Source organism: Acanthochromis polyacanthus, chromosome 17 (assembly GCF_021347895.1).
Source record: "Acanthochromis polyacanthus isolate Apoly-LR-REF ecotype Palm Island chromosome 17, KAUST_Apoly_ChrSc, whole genome shotgun sequence".
In the NCBI taxonomy this organism is placed as follows: domain Eukaryota; kingdom Metazoa; phylum Chordata; class Actinopteri; family Pomacentridae; genus Acanthochromis; species Acanthochromis polyacanthus.
In genome coordinates, this window is record NC_067129.1 from 20,448,057 (window position 1) to 20,474,923 (window position 26,867).

The 26,867-nt window shown below is 40.3% G+C and overlaps 1 protein-coding gene across 3 annotated transcripts; it reads left to right on the forward strand.

Moving 5' to 3' along the window:
* The first annotated feature begins 424 nt into the window (after nucleotides 1-424).
* gdpd5a (glycerophosphodiester phosphodiesterase domain containing 5a) lies at nucleotides 425-26,560 on the forward strand. Of its 3 annotated transcripts, none has more exons than XM_022196616.2 (16): nucleotides 425-526; nucleotides 11,028-11,131; nucleotides 11,377-11,470; nucleotides 11,558-11,617; nucleotides 11,715-11,813; nucleotides 12,532-12,625; nucleotides 13,019-13,164; nucleotides 16,437-16,519; nucleotides 16,801-16,951; nucleotides 18,726-18,956; nucleotides 19,971-20,116; nucleotides 21,123-21,270; nucleotides 21,659-21,741; nucleotides 23,292-23,306; nucleotides 23,538-23,650; nucleotides 24,771-26,560. In XM_022196616.2, exons 1-16 carry the CDS (start codon nucleotides 440-442, stop codon nucleotides 24,860-24,862), a joined length of 1,746 nt encoding a protein of 581 aa, XP_022052308.2. In that variant the 5' UTR covers nucleotides 425-439; the 3' UTR covers nucleotides 24,863-26,560. The 3 variants fall into 3 exon arrangements, with proteins under 3 accessions (XP_022052308.2, XP_022052309.2, XP_022052310.2); XM_022196617.2 differs by having other exon boundaries at nucleotides 18,726-18,947; XM_022196618.2 differs by lacking the exon at nucleotides 23,292-23,306.
* Nucleotides 26,561-26,867: the final 307 nt, after the last annotated feature.

Sequence of the window (26,867 nt, forward strand, 5' to 3'; positions counted from 1 at the left end):
ATCAAGTCATGCTCACAAATAGATGTTACCTACCTGCTGATTTCTATTTGCCTCTTTGACACAGCCATAATCCTCTCATGGTTAAGGCTGAGTCAGTGACTGTAAAACATATACCGTGTTATTATGTGTGTCCTAGACAAGACTCACTGCTGAATAGCGTGTTGACTTCCTCTCACTGGTGTTGTAACTCCAAACAAGGCCCAGGGCTGTCAACATCCTTCATGTTGTTTTGTGAATATGCCTCAGCAGCATGACGTGATAGCCGTGTGATGAAAAGTGTAATTGTATGTACAACGGCTGAGCTAATTTCTTTTCAAAGCTTGTCTTGTTTAGTAACCTCTTGGTGTTTTCAGGGTTCCCAGTGCTGTGTGGGATGTTAAGGACTGGTGGGCGCGTTGAGGCTGAAAGGAGCATGGTGAACAACCACCCTTACAGGTCTATGAGAAGCAGGTCTTTGTGTCCTTTGTCACTGGATCTATGGGTTGCGCTGGAAACGCTATCAGGTTCCCAAGACGACAGCTCTGGGGTAAGATAATACATCTTCATCCAATACATCGTCAAGTGTGAATGTCATATAACAGTCAGAAAAACTGTAGTATTCTTTGCTCAGTATAGTGATAAAAACACAGCGGTCATTTATTTGTTCCTCTGAAAACCTGATTTCATTAGTGTTGTCCTTAATGCTGTTGTATGCAACTGACTGCAGATGTGAGATTAATTACTGAAGCTTTGATAAAGACTGGGTGATGTTGATTATATCAAGTACCATAAATATGATACTGAATTTTCAGAATTTTGACCCCAACCTTTGAACGGTAGCATATAAAAGAAGTCAGAAGTCTCAAATGTTAAATGCTGTATGAATTTCAGTAACAAAAACTTTGCCCAGTAAAAGTTGCAACATTAAAAAAACAGAATAACAATAGCACACAATGTGACCTTTCCAACAATGCTTGTTGCTTGTCTGTGTAGCAAAGTGCCTATAAAAATATGATTTCATTCACATTAAGTTTATCCTTCCAACCTGCATCCAACTGTGTCCATCTTCACTCACATTACGCTTGTTTGAACTCCTAATTGACAGACATGTTAAATCTAGATATCTTCATGTCAATATGCAATAGAATCTTTGCATGGTAATATCATTTTTGCAAAAAAAGGGCAGAAACACAGCTTTTCTGCTTGTTACATGAATCGACAGCCCAAAGAGATCGCATTTTAAAGACAGCTCTGCAAAGAATTATCTTTACTTATTTCTTCATCATTTCATAATGTAGGCCTACAACATAGCAATGTTTGAAGTATCAAGCCTAGAGTGTTCTGAGAAAAAAATAACAAGATGCAGCATAAGATTAACGCTCATAATGACCAAGATAAGAACTTAGAAGTAAAATCAGTGGAATTACCCTGAAAATAGCCCAGGACTCATAGGGTTAATGTACAGTAAGAACAGTCAATCATGTTGAATTATCTTCCTGCATTAGGTTGGAAAAAGCCTTTACAGGAGCTCAGTCATTTCACAGAAATGTGGAAGAAGACAAACACTTGTTACTGTAAAAATGTGAACCTGAACATGACCTAGTATCTGTAGGGGTGGTTGTGGTCGATGAAGTTAATTATAGATGTTCTGCAAAGTGTTCACAGCATCTGTAAAAATGCTAATGCTCTAATTGTAACCTGACCCACAATCAAGTCACTCTCTGCAGCAAGGCATTAATGAAAAACAGAAATTCAAGCCTCACTAAAACACCAGCAGTGGTTAAAATAACAGATGTGTGAATGTGCATCCTATTTACCAACATTATTGACTCAAAAAGGCGTAAGAGCCGCAGGAGTTGTGACGGCGATCCTTATCTCTGTTTCCGTGTTTACTGTAGTCCTGTGCAGAGATCCAGGAGATAAGCATTCCTATGAAGAAAGCAGGGTGTGTGTCTGCTGGCTGCTGTAGTGTGCAACAGAGCAAAACAGAGGCTGACAATGACACTACACAATCCTACTGAGGCTGCACTGAAACCTGAGCACACCTCAGGAATAAATGAACTATTTTCCATTTTGTGGCTCTGAAGGCCAAAAAAGTAGGTCACACATCGCGAAAAGCAACTACACACGGCAGCGTAATGTGTACACTGAGGTTTTTGTAGCAATTATAGTGCAATTGTAGTAATTGTAGCGCAGTTTTGCAACTGTACATTTTATATCCCTTTAGATTTTTTGTCTCAAAGACCAATTATTGTTAAAAGTAAGTAAATAAAGTTTATTTATATAGCACTTTTCACAGATATAAAAATCACAAAGTGCTTTACATTAAAAGAAAAAGGAAATAAGACATAAAAATACAGTAAAATAAGCCCCCACAATGTAGAGCCACATTGCTCATAAAATCGCACACATAAAATCACACACATAAAATCACACAAATTTGAATTTTACACAAAAATAACACTGTTTTTGACAGTGTCCCATCTGCATTCTATATCTTCTTTAAACTGCCTCAATGATGTCACTGAGTTCAACATGGGACACATCATATGCATTTCCACTGTGTTTTTTTGGGGAGGGAAGGACACCTATGAATGGGCAGTATATAATGCTGCCAGTGATGTTGCAGTCTACATGTTACACATTTAAAGAATGTCTCACATTTGTAGTATTGCACTGTTTTTTTTTCTCCATTTGGGATCTCAACTACAATTGAAAATACACTGCCAGTCCAAAAAAAAGTCACACACTCATAATATTTCGTTGGACCACCTTTAGATCTAGAACACACACATTACCGTGGCAGTCTCTGCAAAGTCACAACATTTATTTCTGTCCAGAGTTGGATTAAAATTTCCCAATCAAGATCTTGTTATTGATGATGGGAGAGTCTGCTGCACAAAATCTTCTCCAGATTCTCAGTGGGGATTCTCACCCATCACTTTGGACAGAGTAAATCTGGACTCATCAGATCACATGACTGACCATATTTCTTTGTGGAAGTGAGGGTTCATCACTATCTTTCAGGTTTAGTTAATGCATTGGACAGTTCTTAACTTGATTTCAGTAGTTTCAGAAATCTCCTTAGTTGTTTTCTTTGCTTGATGCAGGCCAATAATTTGACCCTTCTGAAACTGATTAATATCCTTTCAGTGACCCAGAATATTTCTTTTGACATGGTTTGTTTAAGAAATGAGAAGCTATTCACTGCATCAGCTAGGGTTAAATAAGTTGTTGCAGCTGAAATATTTTCAATCACTGCAGTAATTTATCCTTTGGAAGGCTCTTAAGTATTTGCTTAATTAAATCCAAGTGGTGTATATTCATGTAGATTGAATTAAAGATTGTCAGCACCAAGTCACTGGCAGAGATGGTGTGTTGGGCAGGGGCAGAAGAGCTTCTTTATGGGTTAAAACAACAATCAACAATAATTATTACACGTTACTATTAACTGCTGAAATTGTAGCCTAACATTTGTTTCTCTTCTGGCAAATGTATTTTACTTCATTCCTTTAAGCTTTCCCTTTAGTAATTCATTTGGAATTTTTAGAATCCTTGTAAATTCTAAAGGTCTACAACAATCCATTAGATGTTGATGTCATATTTTTTCTCCTAAATTCCTGAGGGGCTTCTGAGCAGACCTAGTAACCGGGCAATACGATCTTCACAACGACAAAGTAATAGAATCAATGCAGTGCTGGGATGTGTAAAGCAGAGCCAGACACCAAGCTTGTTGGGATTCCCACTGGGCAGCCACAGCTCCGGCTGCTGGATGCCTCTTTGGCACAAAGAGGCAGTGGCTTGACCATAAATTAGGTCCATTTACTGAATGTATGTGCTGGGCGCTGATGATGTGCTGACCGAGAGGAATAACGACCAACTCACAGCTGCCTCTGTCCTCACTGTGTCTCCTTCACAAAGCTGCCTGTAATCAGACACACAGTGCTTGAACATAAGCAGATAGGCTGGTATTCATGAAGTCAGACACTCTCTGTTTATTCTGCAGCACAGTGTTGGACTGATTTCATTTAAAGTTCAGTCAGTATGTTGATTCATCATCATCAGTATTCTGATCTCCTACTTCTTGGTTGCAGAAAGAAGTGATGAGAAAATGACACTACGTCCAGCTCGATCTGTTACTCAGCAAACATATTAACTTTTCTGTTCTGAGATGATAGTTTTGAATCTCTTTCAGCAAAGATGATAATTTTTTAAAGTATGGTCACATTTAAGATAAAACAGACAATAAAATAAAGTACGTTTTAGGGGTGGGTTGCTTTATGATTGACAGATTGGTTGCATATCATTATCACTCCTCACCAGTCAGATCCACCGCTCTCTTCTTACGCTTCTTTCTAAAACACCAGTTCCAGACTGTCTTTTATATACAGTTTATGGCAGACAGGAAATATTAGAAACTAGAGGGAGAAGTTGAATATTTAGAAGCCAGTGAGCCTGATACTCTTGTGTCTGCTAAATGAAGCTGCAGCTCACCATATCCATGTCACACGGTGATGAACTTTTAATTTGTCTTTATAACTTGTTTCACAATTCAGTTATCAACAGAGGAACGAAAGAGGTTTGTCGCATAGTGAAGTAACACATAGTTTAGGATTTATGGACACTGTCACAGGTTGGATACCAGCATTTCTAATGGAGACTTGAAGGGACCCTTAAAAGCCTTTGAGCAGTCAGGAGAAAGTGTCAGATTCTAAACAGTTCGTCTGAAAATGGATTATTTTGCACAGTGAGAGTGACTTGCTGAAGGGTAGAAAATGTGATATGTTTGCAGAAGCATGAGACAATATGAGGAAGTATATTTTCTTTTGTATCTAATGTATTATGATTCAGGTATACTATAAGGCTGCCACCCAATGTCTCTTGCTGCAAGTCAGCTTTTATGGTAACTTTGTTGTGAGGATTTTCTTTATTTCATCGATTTGTGATGTATTCATTGCCAGAATTAAAACTCAGACATTCCGTTGGTGGTCAAACAGACCAGAGATGATCTGTGATCCATACAGATCTCAGCTAGGGTTTGACATGAAATGTCAACTTCAAATTAATTTTAAAGTTTGCCATCATAGTTCGGACTAAGTTTTATGAGTGATATGGGTTTTTACAGTAACTACAAGGGCACTTAGAGACTGCAGTCCCCTGCCAAGGCTGATCTCACAATTTTAAATAAAGTGTTCTGGATCCATGCCTGGGCTGCACAGTGGAGTAGTGGTAGCACTTTTCCCTTGGCAGCAAGAAGATCCCTGGTTCGCGTCGCGGCTTTCCCGGGATCTTTCTGAATGGAGTTTGCATGTTCTCCCTGTGCATGCATGGGTTTTTCTCCAGGTACTCCGGCTTGCTCCCACAGTCCAAAAATATGCTGAGTTTAATTGATCACTCTAAATTGCCCGTACGTGCGAATGCGAGAGTGATTGTTTGTATGTAGCCTTGTGACAGACTGGCGACCTGTCCTGGGTGTCCCTGCCTTCTCACGAGTCAGCTGGGATAGGCTCCAGCACCCCCGCAACCCTAGTGAGGATAAAAGCGGCGTATAGAGAATGGATGGATCCATGGATCCATGCCTGGTAGTTTTTGCAATTATCTGCTCACAGACAAAAAACAGTCAAGTAAACTACACTGGAAACGTAACTTCAGCTCAGCAACAAATAACGGTTCTAAACTTCAGTGCAGATTAGCAGTGGCACAAAGCATTTGAGTGTTCATAAGAATAGCGCATGTTAAAAGCAAATCACGGTGACAGTCGTAGCAGTATTTGATCTAAGTTATGACTTCAAAGTCCTGATAGGGTCTGAACTGTTGTGCTTTTGTGATCCTTCACACACCTACACTCCCCTTCCTGGTTATATTGTCTCAATTAAACTAAATGGATCAAAGTAGCATGAACGTTGATGTTTGTACTGCAGTTAGAGACACTTCCTGCAGCTGGAAGCAGAGTAAACAGTCCCACAGGAGCACTTGAGTTATGGGTCATTCCAGAATTGGAGGCCGTTTTGCATCCACACATCAAATTTCAAATAATCCATGTTCAAAATACTAAAACATGTTGTTGTTGTGTAAGTGTACTTTTCCTGAGACCAAATCTAAAAAAAACTAGGAGAAACAAATGTTTGAAAATATTTTGAGCAATACCAAATAAGTCTGGAGTTCCCCAAATGACCATTTTTCTCTTGTCCCACCCCTGACAACAAACTGAATCTCAAATAAACAGTTAAAATGAAATATGCATCTCCCTTTTTTGAGTATTATTTTTCACTGATGTCTCTTTTAATTGTAGTAAAAAAAAAAAATCAACATGATATTTTAAATAGCAATTATTATGCATGGAACGCGTGTCCAACAACAACCCTTTTAGCATAACCTTTTTAGCTGGCTGAAGAAGAAAAAACAGCGAGTCACACAATATGCTGAAATTAACATCATCAAACTGTTTTCCTAAAGAATGGATAGAGCTAAGCTATGTCCTCTCTTCTGTTTTTGTATTTTCATAACATTGTCAGCCATGATTAAATGTGTCACTCTACCTCATGCACCCTGTTATGCATATTATTAGGAAAATATCAGTTCTTCTGACTTTTTTCTTCACTTTTTTCTATCAGTAAGTTTGTCCTCTTGGTCAGCAGCAACAGCTAGATAAATATCTCGCTTCTACTCCTGAGAAAAAGCTAACATTAGCATGGATTAGCAACCCTGTTACTGTGATTAGAGTAGGGTTAGCAAACAACAAATAAAACATCTAATAAAAATGGTACCATTGTTGTGTAAGCTGAGCCAATCTAGCCTTTGATAGTTTATTACCTATTATTGATGAATATGTAGCAGAAAATTGTAAAAGAAAAGGTATATTTTTCAAAAAAATTGAAGCCCAAATGTCCTCCAATTCTGGAATGACCCTTATGTCCTCCAAAGAGGAACTGTCTTCATGACCATTTTCTTCACCTGGGAGATTTTCTGAGCCAGGGATTACTTGACTTGTTAGTCTCAATCGTTCTCTGACCCTACTGTTGACCTCTTGCTTGACACTAGAATCCTAATCTGCGAAACACACAGTCTGGCAAGAGTTCATTTCAAAGATTCAAGTGACATTCTCAGGACAAAATAATAGATTCAAACTAGTTACATTTTTCAGATGCTGGGTACTTTCACCTGTAGAATGTGTCTGTCCAACGGGAGCTCGTCTAGAGTTGAAATCTGAATGTAGAAAACAGAATGTGTATTAATGAGGATGTCACACATTGTGAAGGTGTTTGGACTTTGACTTCACATTCAGGCCACGAGGTAAATGCTGTATTTCTGGAAAAAAAAACTTCAGAATCCACTACAGTGACCCATATGAAGGACACTGTTTCCACTGGTGTATGAGATAAATTGACAACGTGACTCTGGCTCAGGGCCTCATAGCCATTTACAGTTAACTGCAGCTAGACTGAACTCCAGGCAGCTGCTAAACCAATTAAAAACAGTCTCTGGTCATATTTCTACTTTCGCTGTGTTTTTACTGGCCACAACAGGTTAGAAGATATTCCCTGATCCATTTGTGCAGCCTGTCTTCTCCTGGCTAAAAGCCAAGCCTTTCAGGGTGGATTTAAAAGCTTCATCAGTGCAGCCATTTGCTCTTTACCTGCACACACACACATCTAATCATCTCCTAGCTTCTTATATAAGCCACCGGAATAGGCGAGTCCAGGCACGGTACACTGCAAAGCTGATCAATGTGCAAGAGCATGTGTTGACTGGCCTATCATAGTCTACACCTCCCCTCACATGCTATTAGCTGCTAATCCTGTTAACTACTGAAGGGAAGAGTCCTTGAGTGCTGCACAGTCTCTCCTCTATACCTTTGCCCAACATGTCAGACCAAAGGACTGCACAGTAAAGGGTTAAAACCAAGCAACAGGGAAACATGTCCAAGCAATAGTTCATACTGTGTATTTACATGTGCTTTTCTCAACATCCGATTCCTAATATGGCATCCAAAACTTATGGGAAGTCAACATCAGCAGAATATAGTGAGAAAATATTTGAGCTGCAGCCAAAGTACCTCCAAGCACTAGAAATGTTGGCGTAAGAGTAAACCTTTTATAGTCCTAGCTTGTGAAAGATAGAAATCTATGGGAAGTCATCCGTCCATGATCTATACACCGTTTAATCCTCATAAGGGTCGCAGGGGGCTGGAGTCTATCCCATCTGATATAGGATGAAAGCAGATATACTGGACAGGTCACCAGTCTATCACAGGGCTACATACAGAGACAAACAATCACACTACCTGTAGAAAACCCACACATGCACAGGGAGAAGATGCAAACTCCATGCAGAAAGATCCCAGGAAGGCCGGGATTTGAACCGGGGATCTTCTAGTTGCAAGGCGAAAGTACTAAGTACTAACCACTACTCCACTATGTAGCCCAATAAATAAAATGGTTAAAACAGAAACTTTGTATTACATTGCATTTGTATTCATTATTATTTGGCCTTTTTGAAGAAACAATCTGCAGTAACGGAGTAGCCAGAATTACATCTGTGGCCACATAAAGAGTTTAAATCCTCTCTTTGCTACCTTTTTAGCTCCATGTGGTCCAGAAACTCCTGAGCTAAATATCAGGCCTCAAGCTGTGACATTTCCCACTGTGTTCTGTTAGCTAGACACTAAATAAAGTCGTAAGGTCTGTACTTTACGATGCTTAGCACTATGAGATGGCATATGTTGTGAATTTGCACTATATAAACTAAACCTGAATTGAATTGAACTGACTTAAATGTTCTGTGGGCAGATAACACCAGGGCTGGAAAGTAAAGGCCAGTTTGTAATCTCTGCATCCCCACGTGCAAACCCATGGAGACTTTGTCTGACTTACCCTGACCTAACCCTAACCCTTGAGTTCCATTTTCAATCACAATAGCAAATAAGCACTTTGGAGGTTGGTGAGTCCAGTGACCTCAGATCATAAATGTGAAGCTCCACATCCAGAGACCCAGGACAAGGAGAGGAGCTCCTCCGGCAGTCTGGGCCTATTTGGTTATGGTTTCATTTGTGATGCTGTCGTCCTCATGATTTGATGCTGTGATGTTTACCAAAGAAATTACACAAAACTAAGTAACAACTCTCCTCCAAACCAAGGTTTACATCTACAAAGAGGGGACCCAAAATGAAAATTATGCCCATATTTTATAAAATATTTATTTTAAAATATTAGAATATTTTTGATGAATGTCTTTTAGAAGAAAACACCAGGACTGACTCCAACATAAAATACAGCTGCTGCAAAAAACTAATTCCACTTTAAAATCAGTAAAAAAAAAAAAAAAACCCATTTCAGATTTCAAGTGAAACCCCCATAAAAGCAATGAATTGTCAAAAAATCTACGTAAATGTTTCTGTGATTATTTACAAGTTGCATCACTTAAATTTAATTTTTAAGTCAGCTCATATTAAGAATCTTTTATCCGCTTGTTACAGAACCCTGAAATGAAACATTAACTCTTATTTATTGTGATGCACACATGAGAAAATATGATAGATTTAGTTTCTTCATCATCATCTTCTTCTTCTTCTTCGTCTTCGTCTTCTTCTTCTGCAGTTGGTCAGGCAGCATTGTGTTTCCAAAGAATGAGGTCAGCTGACTACCCATGTATACTATAAAATACCAGTCCTTTGCATCATATTCTGTAGTCATGGAAAGGATGTTAATCTTAGAAGGGTCAAATTATTGGCCTGCATCAAGCAAAGAAAACAACTACGGAGATTGCTAAAACCATTAACATCGGGTTAAGAACCACCTAACGCATTATTGAAACCTGAAATGACAGCGGTGAACCATCGTCTTTGAGGAAGGAATGTGGTCGGTCATGAAGTCTGTGTCGAGATTTACTCTGTCCCAAAGTGATGGGTGCAACACAGTAAGAAAAGAGGTTAATGAAGTGGTGCACTCATCATGGTGAGTGCCTACCCTACGAGTCTGTGGGGGTCAGGGTTATGATCTGGGGTAGGTTAGGTTCAGCAATGTTATGTGCCCAAAGAATGAGGTCAGCTGATGACCTAAGTATACTAAAAAATATCAGATCTTTCCATCAATGGAGTTTTTCTTCCCTGATGGCATGGGCATGTTCCAAGATGATGATACAAGGATTCATGGGGCTCACATTGTGAATGAGTGGTTTAGGGAGCATGAGACGTCATTTTCACACATGGATTGGCCTCCACAGAATACAGACTTCAGCCCTACTGACAATTTTTTGGATGTGCTGGAGAAGATTTTGTGCAGCAGTCCAACTCTCCCATTATCAAGACAAGATCTTGACAGAAAATTGAATGCAGCTCTGGACAGAAATAAATGCTGTGACTTTGCAAAAGCTTTTTGAAACGATGCCACTGCAATAAGTCGTCTGTCCGTTAGCAACATTACTCAACAACAGATTAATGGATTTGGATGAAATTTTCAAGGAAGGTCAGAAATTACACAAGGACCAAATGATTAGATTTTGGCAGTGATGTGGCTTATAGTCTGGATCCAAGGATTTGTTAAAGATTTCTGTATCAGTGACACAGTGGAACAGCGTTACTATAACTATGACTGCAAATGAACACTACATCAGCTGCCTGCTGACGATCACATGATTGTGATCCTACTACAAATGGACAGCTACGGACATATTGGGACTTATCTGTCGGAAATGATACAAGGAACAGTTGATTAAATTGTGGCGGTGTTTCCAAGTCCTATCAATTCCCGCTGCCCGCTACATGTTTAGGTCACATGATTCAGTATCCATACAAAACGTACACATGCATAACACACACCTGTGCTCAGCGCAAGGTCATTTTATTTGTGGGTACATCTATATTAAATGGTCACATTCTATGTTGCCGTGATTTCTGATCGTCAATAACTAATAAACAAATGCTTCATTTCCAAAAAAAATGCAGCGTTGCAGTATGGTGTTATTAGTTTACACAGTCTTTTAGTCATCGTCAAACACTGATTCTTGAGTCAAACCTGAACAAGGTCTATTGTCTGTGTTATTGTTTCCAGTGGGAGTGCGCATGGTTCCTCGTCTTGTGCAGTTCTTTCCTTCTACTTCTCTTTTGGGCCTACTTCTGGTTGGTGGCTCAAAATGATTTCAACGACTTCAACTGGTGAGTTATTTTTCTTTCTTTATGTGACGTTAGCACTAATCAGTGAAAAGCTGTTTATGATCTTCTAGCAGCAGGGAAGCAACAAGTTCACCCTGCATGTGAAATTTAAAAATCTACAAGAAGCAATGACACTGTTGAGTGGGTGCTTGGTGTTACCATGGTGCACAATCAAAGCATATTGTGTTTAACAGGGATAATCACACCGCCAACATAGATGAGTCTGTGCTTATCGTTTCTTATTCCAGGCTGGTGTACAACCGCTCTGGAGAATGGAGGGATGAGACGATCCCCATCATCACATGCACCACCGTGGGCTTCAGCTACATCACATTCTTATTGGTAACAGTCTGTCTCAGACCCCTACATCTTAGCAGACTTGCTTCTTGTTCTATTGAAAGACAACTCATGAGTTGTGCTCTTTTTCAGATTTTAGCACTTTTCCATGTTTCGCTGGGCCAGCAGCTGAATCTGTACTGGGTTCACAAGGTGCTGTAAAATGATATCCTCAGTAATTGTCATAGATTTACTCCACATACACACACTTTTGCACTAAAATATGAGTTCACCATTGTGTGTCCCACAGATCGGAGTGTTGGCTACGCTGCTCACCACCATCTCTGGTGTCGTCTCTGTTGATGACATCTGGAGAGATGAATGGGACATCCTGCTTGTTTCACTGCAGGTTGGTCTGCAGTCACAGTAATGTGTCCCTGATCACTGCTAACTGTTGAATAAGAAATGAAAGTGGAATGGTGAGGTGTGTGTAAGGTGGATCTGGTTTCCTATGGATAGATCCAGACTAGCTGTTTCCTGCTGTTTCCACTTTAAGGTTAGGCTAAGCTCAGCTTACCAAATTTCTGTTTTGGCTTTTGTGGCACTTATAATTCTCTCTCATGAATGTTTTTGTGAATTAATGCACCCAAAAAATACATGAAAAAAAGGGTCACTTAATTAAAAATACAATATGTTTATTTATCAAAAAATCTAACTAGCGTGTTGAGGTTTGTCTCATAGTTGGATAGAAAATTTTGGCTCTTGAATGTGGAAAGCGTGCTGCATGACATGCTTACAGTGTTAAGACATTCTGTCTAAGCATGGTCATTAAATGAATGGATGTGAATTAACATACTATTAACAGCACGGCTGAAAAGCTCATAGAAACCCATCAATCCATTTGCTATACTCAGTTTATCCACAGAGGATCACACTGGAGACAACCCAAGCTGACACTTGGCATGAGCTGGCTAAAATGAATAATAGTTTTGTGCTATTTAAGGTACAAATCTTATTTACCCTGTTACCCCTGTTTTATCTATATTTTATCATCATCATCTACTCTAATGCTGTCTGATGAATGACCACTATATATGACCAGTGTTCTATATTTGTCTTGTTACCAGTCCACAGCACCATTCCTGCATATTGGAGCCCTGGCAACAGTCACAGCTATGAGCTGGTTGGTAGCTGGATATGTTGTCCGCAAAGAGAGATCCAGTAAGTGTTTGACTACTTCAAGTAAAGATCTTTTTTCTTCGCCTGGGCTAATTTCTGCTGCTAGCTTCTTACTGCTGTTTACAGTACAACATGTTGTCATGCATTATTTAGTCTGCACGTGAACTTATTTCAATGTTGTGTGATGCAATAAACATGTTTAACTACTTATTGCCTTAAGCTAAATTGATTTTCCTGTGCTTTCCCGTGATTGTCTTAACTTTCCGGCTTAAGTAGATTGTTTTGCTTTTGGAAGAACCCTCTGCACTCTAAAGAAATCACCACTTCCGTCAGTGGAAAAATGCAAAGCTACAAAATGTTGATCATGATAAGTCGATGAAACAACTAGAAAATGAGTAAATTGACTCTGTAAACCTGCTCTGTACTCTCTTGTAGATATCCAGATGATGGTGTTGCTGATCTACATTGTAATCCTTGTGGCTGTCTGTTTGGCTCCGCTCACGTTCACCTGCCCTTGCATCATGGATCGTCATAGCCTCAAACAGCGACCAGACATCGTTGGCCGACGGGGAGCTCCTATGGTGAGTTGGTGCCTTGCCAGACCTCCCAGTCTGATCCAGCTAATTGTTGAGATGGCTGATGTGCAGCTCTGTAGGGGGAAAAGAATACTGCCAGGACCTGTCAGGTGGCATTTTCTACCTGTGCTCTACATGATAGAGACATTTTTAAAATTTAAAAAAAAAAAATCAAAAATAGGCCATGTTGTTTTAATGTGTTGTTTGGGGACTTTTTCCTCTGGAGAATTCTAATGGCAACATGCTGATGAGCTATTTGATGAGCACAGTATTTCACAGCAGAGTGGTGTGTAGCTACAGTACATGAGCCAAGTGTAGTCAGGCTGAGTGAGCATGGGAGTCAACACGCTGTCATTTCACAGCTGGGCAAGCAAATACTGCTCCAGATGATGAGCTATAAACAAATGTACAGTGATGTTCAGAGCTGTGTTTTCCTGTCCTGTACAGGCACACATACACACACAGAACTAGTCACTTGACTTTCACCTGTTTGTAATGTAGCGTAGCTGCATCCAGGGTTTAGACAAGTCAGTACAGATTAAAAAAACCAGTCATGATTAAAGAGAACCAACTCAGTGCCTCTGAATAATTTAGATAATAATGCATAGGGGGGTAGTATATATTATGTATGCTACAAACAGACAACAGGATAAAGCATAAAATAGCACTGAAAACAGCATCCATTAACAGACATATGGAGAATAATTGACTGCACACCAGAGATTTTATGTTTCCTTTGCCTATCTATTTAAATTGTAATGTAATGTATCACATTACAGTTTCCATCCATCCGTTATCTATACACCGCAGGGTGAAAGCAGGGGACACCCTGGACAGGTTACCAGTCTATCACAGGGCTACATGTAGAGACAAACAATCACACTCACACCTACGAACAATTTAGAGTTACCAATTAACCTGAGCATGCTTTCTTCTGTGGGAGGAAGCCAGAGAACCCAGAGAAAACCCACACATCCACAGGAAGAACATGGAAACTCCATACAGAAACATTCCAGGAAGGCAGGGATGCAAACCAGGAATCTTCTAGACATTACAGTTTGTAACATGGAAATAAAGTGACATATACTGAAATACAGAAATAAAGTCAGTAGAGACAATAGTGACTTCATTGGTCAACATCTGGCTGGGGACTTTTTGACAGAGCTGTCAATGATCTCAGAGCATCAATATTAGAGCAGAAGTTTGGCAAATGCACAGAGGCGGTCTGAGTGTAAGGAGATGCTCTCAAACTGAAACAGATCTGAGCAGGCACAGAGCAGAGGGCAGAATTTAAGGGAAAGCACCGCAAAGTCTTTGTGTTTGACTTGACACTTTCTCTGCAAATTGTAGGTGTTATTCATTAACCTAAAACATAATTATTTTAACATAGCACAACAGATTTCAGAGAGGTCTAAGCTCAGTTTCATGGAATGGCTCAGCTAGTAGGACCGTCAGCTGCACTTTGTCGCTCCTGGAGGCCACATACAGTGCCTTGTGAAAGTATTCGGCCCCCTTGAACTTTTCAACCTTTCGCCACATTTCAGGCTTCAAACATAAAGATATAAAATTTTAATTTTTTGTCAAGAATCAACAACAACTGGGACACAATCGTGAAGTGGAATGAAATTTATTGGATATTTTATACTTTTTTAACAAATAAAAAACTGAAAAGTGGGGTGTGCAATATTATTCGGCCCCTTTACTTTCAGTGCAGCAAACTCACTCCAGAAGTTCAGTGAGGATCTCTGAATGATCCGATGTTGTCCTAAATGACTGATGATGATAAACAGAATCCACCTGTGTGTAATCAAGTCTCCGTATAAATGCACCTGCTCTGTGATAGGCTCAGGGTTCTGTTTAAAGTGCAGAGAGCATCATGAAGACCAAGGAACACACCGGGCAGGTCCGAGATACTGTTGTGGAGAAGTTTAAAGCCGGATTTGGATACAAAAAGATTTCCCAAGCTTTAAACATCTCAAGGAGCACTGTGCAAGCAATCGTATTGAAATGGAAGGAGTATCAGACCACTGCAAATCTACCAAGACCCGGCCGTCCCTCTAAACTTTCACCTCCAACAAGGAGAAGACTGATCAGAGATGCAGCCAAGAGGCCCATGATCACTCCGGATGAACTGCAGAGATCTACAGCTGAGGTGGGAGAGTCTGTCCATAGGACAACAATCAGTCGTACACTGCACAAATCTGGCCTTTATGGAAGAGTGGCAAGAAGAAAGCCATTTCTCAAAGATATCCATAAAAAGTCTCATTTAAAGTTTGCCACAAGCCACCTGGGAGACACACCAAACATGTGGAAGAAGGTGCTCTGGTCAGATGAAACCAAAATGGAACTTTTTGGCCACAATGCAAACCGATATGTTTGGCGTAAAAGCAACACAGCTCATCCCCCTGAACACACCATCCCCACTGTCAAACATGGTGGTGGCAGCCTCATGGTTTGGGCCTGCTTTTCTTCAGCAGGGACAGGGAAGATGGTTAAAATTGATGGGAAGATGAATGGAGCCAAATACAGGACCATTCTGGAAGAAAACCTGTTGGAGTCTGCAAAAGACCTGAGACTGGGACGGAGATTTATCTTCCAACAGGACAATGATCCAAAACATAAAGCCAAATCTACAATGGAATGGTTCACAAATAAACGTATCCAGGTGTTAGAATGGCCAAGTCAAAGTCCAGACCTGAATCCAATCGAGAATCTGTGGGCAGAGCTGAAGACTGCTGTTCACAAACGCTCTCCATCCAACCTCACTGAGCTCAAGCTGTTTTGCAAGGAAGAATGGGCAAGAATTTCATTCTCTCGATGTGCAAAACTGATAGACATACTCCAAGCGACTTGCAGCTGTAATTGCAGCAAAAGGTGGTGCTACAAAGTATTAATTGTGAACTATTTATCAGCTCTTAGTACTTTATTTTTTAAGATTTTATGTGGCATTTGTTCTCTGTTCCTTTTACTGTCCTATTTTTCTCCTGTATTTGTTGTTTTTTGATGTTGACAGTGCACTTTGAGCTTCTTGCACCTCTTTCCAATGTGGTTTTATACTGCAAATAAACTGAACTGAACACCCACTTTAAATCATGCTGTTTTTTAAGTAGTCTTATGCCTATAAAGATTGAATCTGTGATGGATAGATGTGCAGGGTAATGATATATCCACTTTCTACATATGTCTCTTCACTCTTCTTTTATCACTTCCTCTTGATGTGTGTTTTCTACGTCCACTGACTGACAGTTGTCCTCCTGTCTGTCTCCTCTCTGCTCCAGCTGGCTCCAGAGAACACCATGGTGTCCTTTAACAGAGCCCTGCAGCATGGAGCCAGCTCCCTGGAGGCTGATGTCACCATCAGGTTCATTAATCACACATTCATAATGGTTTAATCCTTGGTTATTTATATTTCATGGATTCGGTGTGCTCTGATCCACTTATAGATTCTACTGTGGCTGATTGGTAGAAATGATTAAGTTTAATTTTAACACGGCTGCCATTAAATGAAGCAATGTTAAGTGACTATCAGCACATTCCGCCACTGTTCTTTACACATACACCCGCGCATTGTACTGTATTTTCCTCGACAAGTACTGTATGTCCTAAACATGATTAGAGTACTGACTGTTTTTCCTCTTCCAGTGTGGATGGGGTTCCCTTCCTCATGAGAGACCACACTTTGAGGCGGACCACAGATGTCAGAAAGGTCTTTCCAGCCAGACAGTATGAAGATGCTTCCTTCTTCAACTGGACAGAGATACGCTCCCTAAACGCAGGCCAGTGGTTTTTGGAGGTACTGAAATTCAATTTATATCAACACACCCTTAACGGAGCGCCCAGACAATGCATTTCCACTTGAATGGCACAACATCTTTTTCCGCAGTCAGTGACACATGGTGGTCAAATTGTGACATCAAGACCTACACTCCCCTCCAAAAGTATTGGAAGAGAGAAGCCAATTCCTTTGTTTTTGCTGTAGACTGAAAACATTTGGGTTTGACCTCAACAGATGAATATGAGACAAGAGATCAACAGTTCAGCTTTTATTTCTTGGTATTTACATCTGGATCTGACAGATGTATTTTATTGTGTGTCTTATACAACAAATAGTGCTCAATGTCTACGTTCAGTTTCAGGTTTGGGTTTTGCCTTTGCAGAATGCATCTATAGTTAGAGATGTAACCAGCATGAAAACTAAAGAGCTGTCTATTGATGAAAAAAGCAATTGTGAAACCACTTTTGCACTAAGTAGCAGACGCTGAAGCAGTTCACGACAGAAACATTGCGAGAACTGTGAAGAAAGATCCTAAAACAACTGTTAGTGACATCAACAACAACCTCCAGAGGGCAGCAGTGAAGATGTCCCAGTCTGCTGTTCACATATGACTTCATGAACAAAAGTACAGAGGCTACACCAGGAGATGTAAACCACTCATTAGGATGAAGAACAGGAAGGCCAGGCTGGAATTTGTCAAAAGGTACAGAGATGAGTCTGAAAAATTCTGGGACAAAGTCAGACAGAATGATGAGACAAATTAACCTTTATCATAGTAATGGAAAGGCTAAAGTTTGGAGAAAGTAAGGATCTGCTCATGATCCCAAACATACAAGCTCATGTGTGAAACACAGTGGAGGTAATGTCGTGGCTTGGGCTTGCATGGCTTCTTCTGAGACAGGTTCATTAATCTTCACTGATGATGTAACACATGATGACAGCAGCAAAATTAACTTTGAAGTCTACGGAAACATTTATTCTGCCAATTTAAAGAAAGATGCGACCAAACTGATTGTAGATCCTTCATCGTGCAGCAATATAATGACCCAAAGCACACTGCCAAAACAAAAAAGGAGTTCATCAGGGGCAAGAAGTGGAAGGTTTTAGACTGGCCAAGTCATTCTCCAGATTTCAACTCTATAGAGCTGCATTTTACCGTCTAAAGAGGAGGCTGAAGGAAGTAAGCCCCAAAAACAAACACCAACTGAAAGAGGCTGCAGTGAAAGCCTGGAAAAGCATCACAAAAGAAGAATGCAAAAGTTTGGTGATGACAGTGGGTCGCAGGCTTGATGCAGTTATTACAACTAAATATAAAGTATTATTCACTTCAATCTATTTTAAGTCCATCTGTTCCCAAACTTGTGCTCACCTAACAATGTGGTGTTCCATTATAAGTAATGCTGTCTTTTAAGTTGTGTATAAGAACCAAATGTAAATACCTTGAAATAAAAACTGAAATGTTGATTTTTGGTCTCATATTTATTGTTTGATGTCAAACCCAAATGTTTTCAGTCTACAGCAAAAATAAAGGAATTGGTCTCACTCTTCTAATAATTTTGGAGGGGAGTGTATGTGACTAACCTGGAGATGAGATCTCCAGGTTAGTCCTGTATGAATAGGGTTTATGCTGACAAAGAAAAGAAATGAAACTACGGGAAAAGCAGTGTACATGTCAGCTGCAGATAATCAATGCAGAATGTGCAAAATATATTTGGTTTGCATTAACTGTTCCACAAAATAATGTATGATAATTCTCAGTCCGGACTTCTCTGTTGTTCTCATCTGCTTCCAGACTGACCCCTACTGGACAGTAAAAACCCTGACAGGGAAGGAGCGCAGCCGAATAGGCAACCAGACGGTCTGCAGTCTGGTGGAGATGCTTCGTCTGGCATCCAGGGCCAACAGCTCTGCACTGCTCAACATCCGCAAGCCTCCACCGGAGCACCCACGCTACCGAAGCTGGTTCATGGACACGCTGTGGGCTGTGCAGAAAGCAGGGATTTCCCAGAAGAGGGTGAGGACTGTAGGTCCCTCCATAATCATCCTATGGTTACATAAAGGTGGTGCTTGTAGTGGCGTTTCCCCTCTAAGTCAATGGTTCTCAACCCTGTTCCTCAGGACCCCATGTCCTGCATGTTTTAGATGCTTCCCTGCTCCAACACACCTGACTCAAATGATCAGCTCGTTATCAGGCTTCTGCAGAGGCTTGATGACGAGCTGATCATTTGAATCAGGTGTGTTGGAGCAGGGAAACATCTAAAACATGCAGGACAGTGGGTCCTGAGGAACAGGGTTGAGAACCACTGTTCTAAGTCATGAGCACATAATAAACAGCTGTCACTGAGCACTTTGACAGCTGTTATTGTGCTAAAGTATATTAAATGTACATATTTAGCTACGGCACAGTGGATTGGTGGTTAGTTATATTTCGCCTTGCAGCTAGAAGATCCCCAGTTCGCGTTTTGGTCTTCCCTGGAGCTTTCTGCACAGTCCAAAAAACATGCTGAGGTTAATTGGTAACTGTAAATTGTCCGTTGGTGTGAAAGTGAGTATGATTGTTTGTATATGTAGCCCTGTGATAGACTGGTGACCTGTCCAGGGTGTCACCTGTCTTCACCCTAAGTCAACTGGGATAGACTCCAGCCCCCCCGCAACTCTATTGAAGATTAAGCGGTGTGTAGATAATGGATGGATGGATGGATAGATATTTAGCCACACTGAAGAACACTGTAGGAAACAGGAATGCTTTATGGCACAACACAGTTAGAGGGTGCTGCTCTTACATCTGAGAACTGCTGCAAAATTTTAAAGGCCAAAGAGAAAATCTACTCCAGAGAGAGGAAAGCCAAATAAAAGACATAAAGAAACATAGCATTGACCAGGGAGGAGGAGAAGTATGAACAGTGTATCACAGCTGATACACTAACATAACAGTTCAACCCTACAACAAGCGCCTCACTTTTCAATATGAAGCTGTGAAAGGCTTTCTGCTGTTTGTCTGATCAGGGTCTTCCCATGTCATATGTGTTTGTGCCAGGTGACGTGGACCCCCGACACGGACCGGGGGAGGGTGCGAGGGCTGAAACAGACCGCGAGTGAGAAGCTGTCAGTGGAAGAGATAAGACAGAGAGGAATTACAAGCCTGACGCTGCACTACAGCAAGGCCAGCCACAAAGACATACAGTAAGAGCAAGCAGCTACTGCTAAGCAGCTGTGGAAGGACTCAGTGACATCATGATGGAGATCAAACCTGATTTTTTCTGTTATTTCGAGCTAAATCTAAGAATGACAAATAGTAAATAAGCAAAAGAGCCTTCAGATGTAATCAGTGTGGCTAGCAAAGCTCAAAGCAAGCTTTATATTGAATGTTTGAGGTGATCCTGTGCAAGCTGTGTTCTCTTGGCTGCAGACTTTAGGCTGGGCAAAGTAGACTTGGTAAAGGTAAGGAGACCAAAAAGCACTGAAACAGTTTCAAGCTAAAAATATGTGACATTAGAGGGGAAATCCTCTGATTTCACACGTTATTTCACATATGTGAAAATGTGCATAGTTTTTGTGTCTCCAGAAAGAGCTGCTTAAAGATTGTGTGTTCATGTAGGGCCCTCCCTCTCAACTGTTTGATATTTGTATTTATATGTAGTAAATATAAGCAGATTTTCTTCATGGCACATTGTTAAATGCACACAGAGCATGTGTGTTTTCATACGAAGACAGAAAGAATGCCAGAATTACACTTTGAACACATGCTTTGCCTTCATCAGGGTCGCAAAGCTTTGCTGCATCTTAAGATGAACTAGTGTATGTTTCACAGTTCAGTGTTTTCCAGTGACTGCAGAATGATCACCTAAGAGTCTGCCTCTCTAATCACTGCTCATGAACTGCGTTGTTTTGCACATGTTTGTAGTATATTAATTATGAAATATTATTATACTTTTTTAGTCTTGATGAGATGAAATGTGTAATGGAGCAGAATCTCATAGTCTCTGCTGCAGCATGGTGTGATGGTTTTGCCCTAATCGATCAGGTACAATGACAGATGTTTGTACAGTAGGTGTGATTGCTTTGTCTTCTGTTTTTACATGCCCACATTACGTCCAATAATCCTTGAGAGTAGAGAGTAAGAGGAGCAAAGGACTGAAAGGGAGCGGACCTTTTGTTCAGTCTTGACATGTATTTTTCCTTCCCTCAGGGAGTATCTGGCCAATAATGTGAGTGTGACTGTCTACCCAGTGAATGAGCCCTGGCTCTACTCCATTCTGTGGTGTAGCGGGGTGCCTTCTGTGTCCTCTGATGCCCCCCAAGTCCTCCGAAAGGTGCCTTACCCCATCTGGCTCATGGTAAACAGCTCTCTGCTCTCATTCTCTCATCTGGCACAACACACACACACACACACCAGCAGACAAGGTCACGCAGTGAGACGAGAGGACAGCAGGAGAGAGGACAGAGACTGACGAGGGCCCAGCAAGACTCGAGGGCAAGGACGCAGAGAAATGTGAGGGAGCTCAGCAGCTGACTTTAGCTCAGCGTGGTGTTCGAGAACAACAGGACCCTGGGAAAGAGTCCGAGACACGTTTAGACAAGGGCGGAGATGTGAAGTGAAGAGCAGCTGTCCAGCAGCTTTTTGCCTTAGTTACAGCCCTTTCAGCATCAGGGGACATGAATGCGGACAGCGACCTCCAGTGGTGTCAACTAGAAATGACTCTTCTCTCTTTTTTTGTCTTACAGAGCCGGAACGCTTACAACTTCATCTGGATCACTTCAGATCTAGTCTCCCTTGCCATAGTCATAGGGATTTTCTGCTTCCAGAAGTAAGTACAGTTTGGGCTGTGAATCATTTTGAAAGTCACAGACCTACAAGCATACACTACTGTTAAAAAGTAGCTTGATTTTTCTTCTCACATGGTAAAATAGTAAATAGGCAGTTTACATATTAAACTTTTTATTGCTATTCAAGTGGTCCAGGTACAAACTAAACTGCTGCACTGCTGAGCTCGGTTTTCAGGCTTTTTGAAAATCTAAAATTTGGATGTTATCAGCCCATTAAATGGCCTTTTTCAGTGCAGATCCTTCTCATAAGATTCAATTAAAATCTCCTCCTCCTTCTAGTAGGCCCATTATCATCTATTTTGATCACTGATAAACCCTATAGCACTGGTGACCTCTTTTTCCTGTGAATTGTGTGAATAAGTGCATGTAAAGTCTCAGGTGGAGTCGTCACGCTAGAAACATACAAAATTGTTTTGTGTCATGTGATCAGTGTCAACTGAAAACACAAGTAAATACCAAGTGATTAACAGTGAGTGAAAACTAATATTAAAATGAGATTTAGGTGAGAAAATTAAACAATATTTATAATCTGAGACTAATTAATCTACAATGTACAAAGTAAGTAAAATAAATAAAACCCACTGAATATATCTCCCCCAGGGCTGCATCTAGGCAAATGTACCAACTGATTTAAGCTAAAAACGTCAAATTACTGATCAGTGCATCAGACATTGCTTAAATCAGGATCTATAGGCAGGAACTGCATTGTGTGTTTCTGTTAGATAATAATCACATCCATCCCCATCATTTAAGGAGATCTCAAGTGTAACTTCACCTGCGAGTGCACTTCAGTGATCCTGCTGAGACTGCTGACAGAAATGCAGCCATCTGAAATAAAGTGTAATCAATTGAACAAGAGACCCATTTTCAAGTTCTCCATAATTGTCCCATCATCACAGGACAATGAAATCAAATTTAATTTCAAATGAAATTTCAACAAATAAATCCTTTTGTTGTCTCGAGATAGTGAGATAAATGAACACATTATCAGTAAAAAGCAAGTTTTATTTCCTTGAGATAACAAAATGATTCACATTATTTGTGGTGCATACGGCATGGAAAGTTTACAATTATTCCCAGAACATACAGCTAACAGTTTCCACCTTCAAAAACCAAACATGTTCTGCACAAATAGTACTCAAGACAAGTGGTCAAACGGTAAAGGCTTTTTTTTATTTATACTTGGATGAATTGCCCCTAGAGTCAGGCTTCACCACAGTAAATGTAGTTTTCAAAAGCTGAGCAGTATTTTGTTAAAGCAGTGTTGAGCCTCTGAGTGTGTTTGGGCCTGAGCTGAGCCGTGGCCTCGTCCAGTCTGCTGCTTCTACACTGACTGTTCATTCTGCTCTTTTCTTTCCTTTCTTTTTTCTTTTTTCCTGCTGTCTTTTGTCTTCTGGGTGTTGTTCCTCCTCTATGCTGCAACCTCTCACTGTCTCCCTGTCCTCTCTTTCTCCTTTGACATTCTTTCTTTGTCCTGTGCTCTGCCTGATCTGCATGCAACCTTCCTCCGCTGCCCCCTGGCATCTGTCAGCTATCATATGATCAGGTAACTGCTGCGTCTGCCTTGGCCTTTGTTTCTCCCTCCTTGTCTGTCCTCCTTGTGCTTTTTCTGCACGACACCCCAAGGCCAATTTATCCCTTCTTTACCAATGTGCTGTTTTTAAGTATGTATTATTTTATGTGTCTCACTATTACTGAATTAAAAGATGCAACGACGCTGCTACAGCTACTGCCTCAATGTGTTTGTGAGGGTTTGTGTCTATTTGTCCTTAAACAGATGGAGGATAAGTGGGATGCAGAACTATAACCCAGAACAGATCATGCTGAGTGCAGTGACGCGACGATCCAGTCGGGAAGTCAACATTATGAAGGAGAAGCTCATATTCTCAGGTGCAGCTCTGACAGCAATCGCACATGGAAATCCAACTCTAAACAGTAAAGTTGTAGCTGGACAAAACAACTCCTGTAAGAAGGACACGTATACAGCTGTGAACAAAAGTTTACATGCACATATACACATCATGTATCCCATATCCAATGACTCTTACAGCTCTCATTTTTCTGTGATAGAATTATTAAAGCACATCTTTCTTTGTCACAAAAAAAAACATTCATGCAGTTTTGTTCTTACATGAATCTATTTTAGGTCATATGACAAAATCTGCTAGGTCAAAAACATACTGACATTATGTTGGTTGGAGACTTTTGACAGTTGTTTCACAAAGATTGAGAGTGAGAGCACAAACCTGAGAGCAGAAGTTTTGTGAATGTACAGAAGTAATTACAAATCAAGAAGACGCAGTCAGACTGAAGCACGGGTTATTTCAGCAGCAATGCAAGAAAAGTTGTTCTGTAAGGAAAGGAAAGTACACTGCCAGTCAAAAATTTAGACACATCTTCTCAATTAATGCTTTTTCTTTATTTTCATGGCTGTTTACATTGTAGATTCTCACTGAAGACATCAAAACTATGAATGAACGCATGTTTTTGCAACTTTCAAATAATGATGGACTGTTCTTTCCCTTTACTTTGCTGATTGGTTCTTGCCATAATATGGATTCTAACAGTTGTCAAATAGGGCTGTCAACTGTGTACCAACTTGACTTCTGCACAACACAACTGATGGTCCCAACCCAAATAAAACGGCAAGAAATTCCACAAATGACCCTTGACAAGGCACCCCTGTGAAGTGAAAACCATTTCAGGTGATTACCTCATGAAGCTCATGAGGAGAAGACCAAGAGTGTGTAAAGCTGTAATCAAAGCAAAGGGTGGCTACTTTGAAGAATCTGAAATATAAAACATGTTTTGACTTATTTCACACTTTTTAGTTTACTACATAATTCCACATGTGTTCATTCATAGTTTTGATGCCTTCAGTGAGAATCTACAATGTGAATAATCATGAAAATAAAGACAAAACATTAAATTAGAAGGTGTGTCCAAACTTTTGACTGAAAGTGTAACTTCATAGTATAACATCATCTAATTTTTCTGTTGTCTTTTTCAGAACTGAACAATGGGCTCAGCAGTACAGACGAGCTTTCTCTGTATCCAGACAATGGTTACGCGAGATACTCTCATGGAGGCCTCAGTCGCTGAACAAATCCGCACAACCACAGCTGCAGAATCCTAGAAGTTGGTGTGACCTCAGAGCTCAGACCCAGATTTAACACTATTTTATTGCCCGAAAAAAACACAGCAGGACACTGATCTGTTGGTCAACTTAGTAAAGCTGAGTGTCTGACAGTTGAAATTTCTACTGTATGGCCTATTGCTTTATCTGTTTTTTTTTTTTAAATGAAATGCTTAAACATATTTGTCCACTTTCTTTCATCATGCAACACTTCAAAGACAGTGTTTTTAATTTCATGTATTTCCCATGATTTTGTGTGGTCACATTTCTCTAACGTAGTTCACTATGTACACTGCTGTAAGAAATCATTGTTCTTGCTTGTCGCAAAGTAGTAGAAGCAGAGTAGCCTAGCTTAGCTAGACTGTATTCCCGTTATAAGGGATATACGGGAATACGGTCTAGCCCTCCTCCACTGACACATTTTGACAGGTCTTCAAGCTCCGAGCAGATCAGACCGAACCAATCAGAGCACCAGAGGCGGGAGTTAACGATGCGTCATCTTCAGGGCCGAGTTGGCGACCGCAACAGAGCGAGGTTTCTCTCGTGCACTTTCCTCTGTTTTGCACGGGCTGAATTTGTCCTTAAAACTTCAACAAGAAGCAGCTCTTAAAGCTTTTCTTTTTAAAAAGGATGTATTTTTAATTCCGGCAGGCTGTACGATAGAATGCGTAATGCTGCCCTCCACTGTTGAAAGGGAGAGCTTAGATTTTCCTCAGGACCCCTGTACGGCGAAGGAAGCTGTTAAAACTACAAAACATCATGGCGGAAAGGCAATTGTTTGGTCGCTTAGTGATTGCGTCACACATGTGTTACGCTGATTGGCTCTCTCCAATTCAAGCTGTGATCGGTAGTCCCGCCTCTGGGCTAGATTTGGTTCAATGGAGCAGTTCCAGACTGACTTTATGTGTATTTGTAATACACAATATAAAGGCTGTCTGGTTCCCAGGCAAGAAGCAGAGTAGAACTTAAAACATGTGGCTGTATGTGCCTGTGGTGTCATCGCTTCAGGGGTCAGCTGATACTGAGAACCGCATGAAACAGTTGTCTCTGTGACATTCTTGCTTTTAACGTTACTATTACAAGATCATGTGTGTGGTTACTGGGCCAAAGCAAGTTTTATTTGAGCTAATAAAGCCGTACCGTTGCGTTTGTCCACATCACTTACTTCACTGTTGTTTTATAACAGAGGAAACGGGCTGTGGAGAGCCCTTTATTATAAATTGATGTAAATATGAGTTATTTTCCATGGTTGTGTTTTTCCCCTCTGAGAGGATTTTCAGCGGTTTTGACATATGACTTGTGTATTTTATGTTTGCATTTATTGTCGTTATGTCCTCTTTAAAGTGTGACAGATTAGGGCACAAATGAAAACCTTTCTTGCAGTATAATGAGGTGTTTTGGAGGTTTGTGAGCATATTGCTGTGAGTGTTCTCATCTTTTTTCTGCCTCTCTTCTGTCATGCCATGATTGTTTTACTTGATAGTCATTTTAGCTATTGAAACGTTCACATGGCTGCCTTTTCATAAAATCGATGAAGTTGTAGAATGTTGTAAAATATGTTGTCTTTTAGTTACTAATAGTTCTAATAATTTCATGTTACAACTACACTTTTAGCTTCAGATATGTTAGCTGTTCAATAAACATGATCTTTTCTTCTTGGAAAATGTTCTTTGTTCTGTGGTTCTCCGAGATTATCGAGCTTTTAGAACGTTTTGTAATTTATTGAAACATTTTAAAAGCAAACCAGTTTTTATGAGTAAAAATTAACTGATCGCATATTACACGTTAAAATATTTTTTGTTATTTTTTTAATGTTCTGTTCAATTATACAAGTGAGGTATTATCTCATTAAATCTATATAAATTACATAAATGCCCAAATGTGACAAAATGTAGCAAAATGAATACCTAGATGTGTATTTTGGGTGTTTTCTTTTTACCAGTCTGAATGAAGGCATGCTAGAAAAACAAA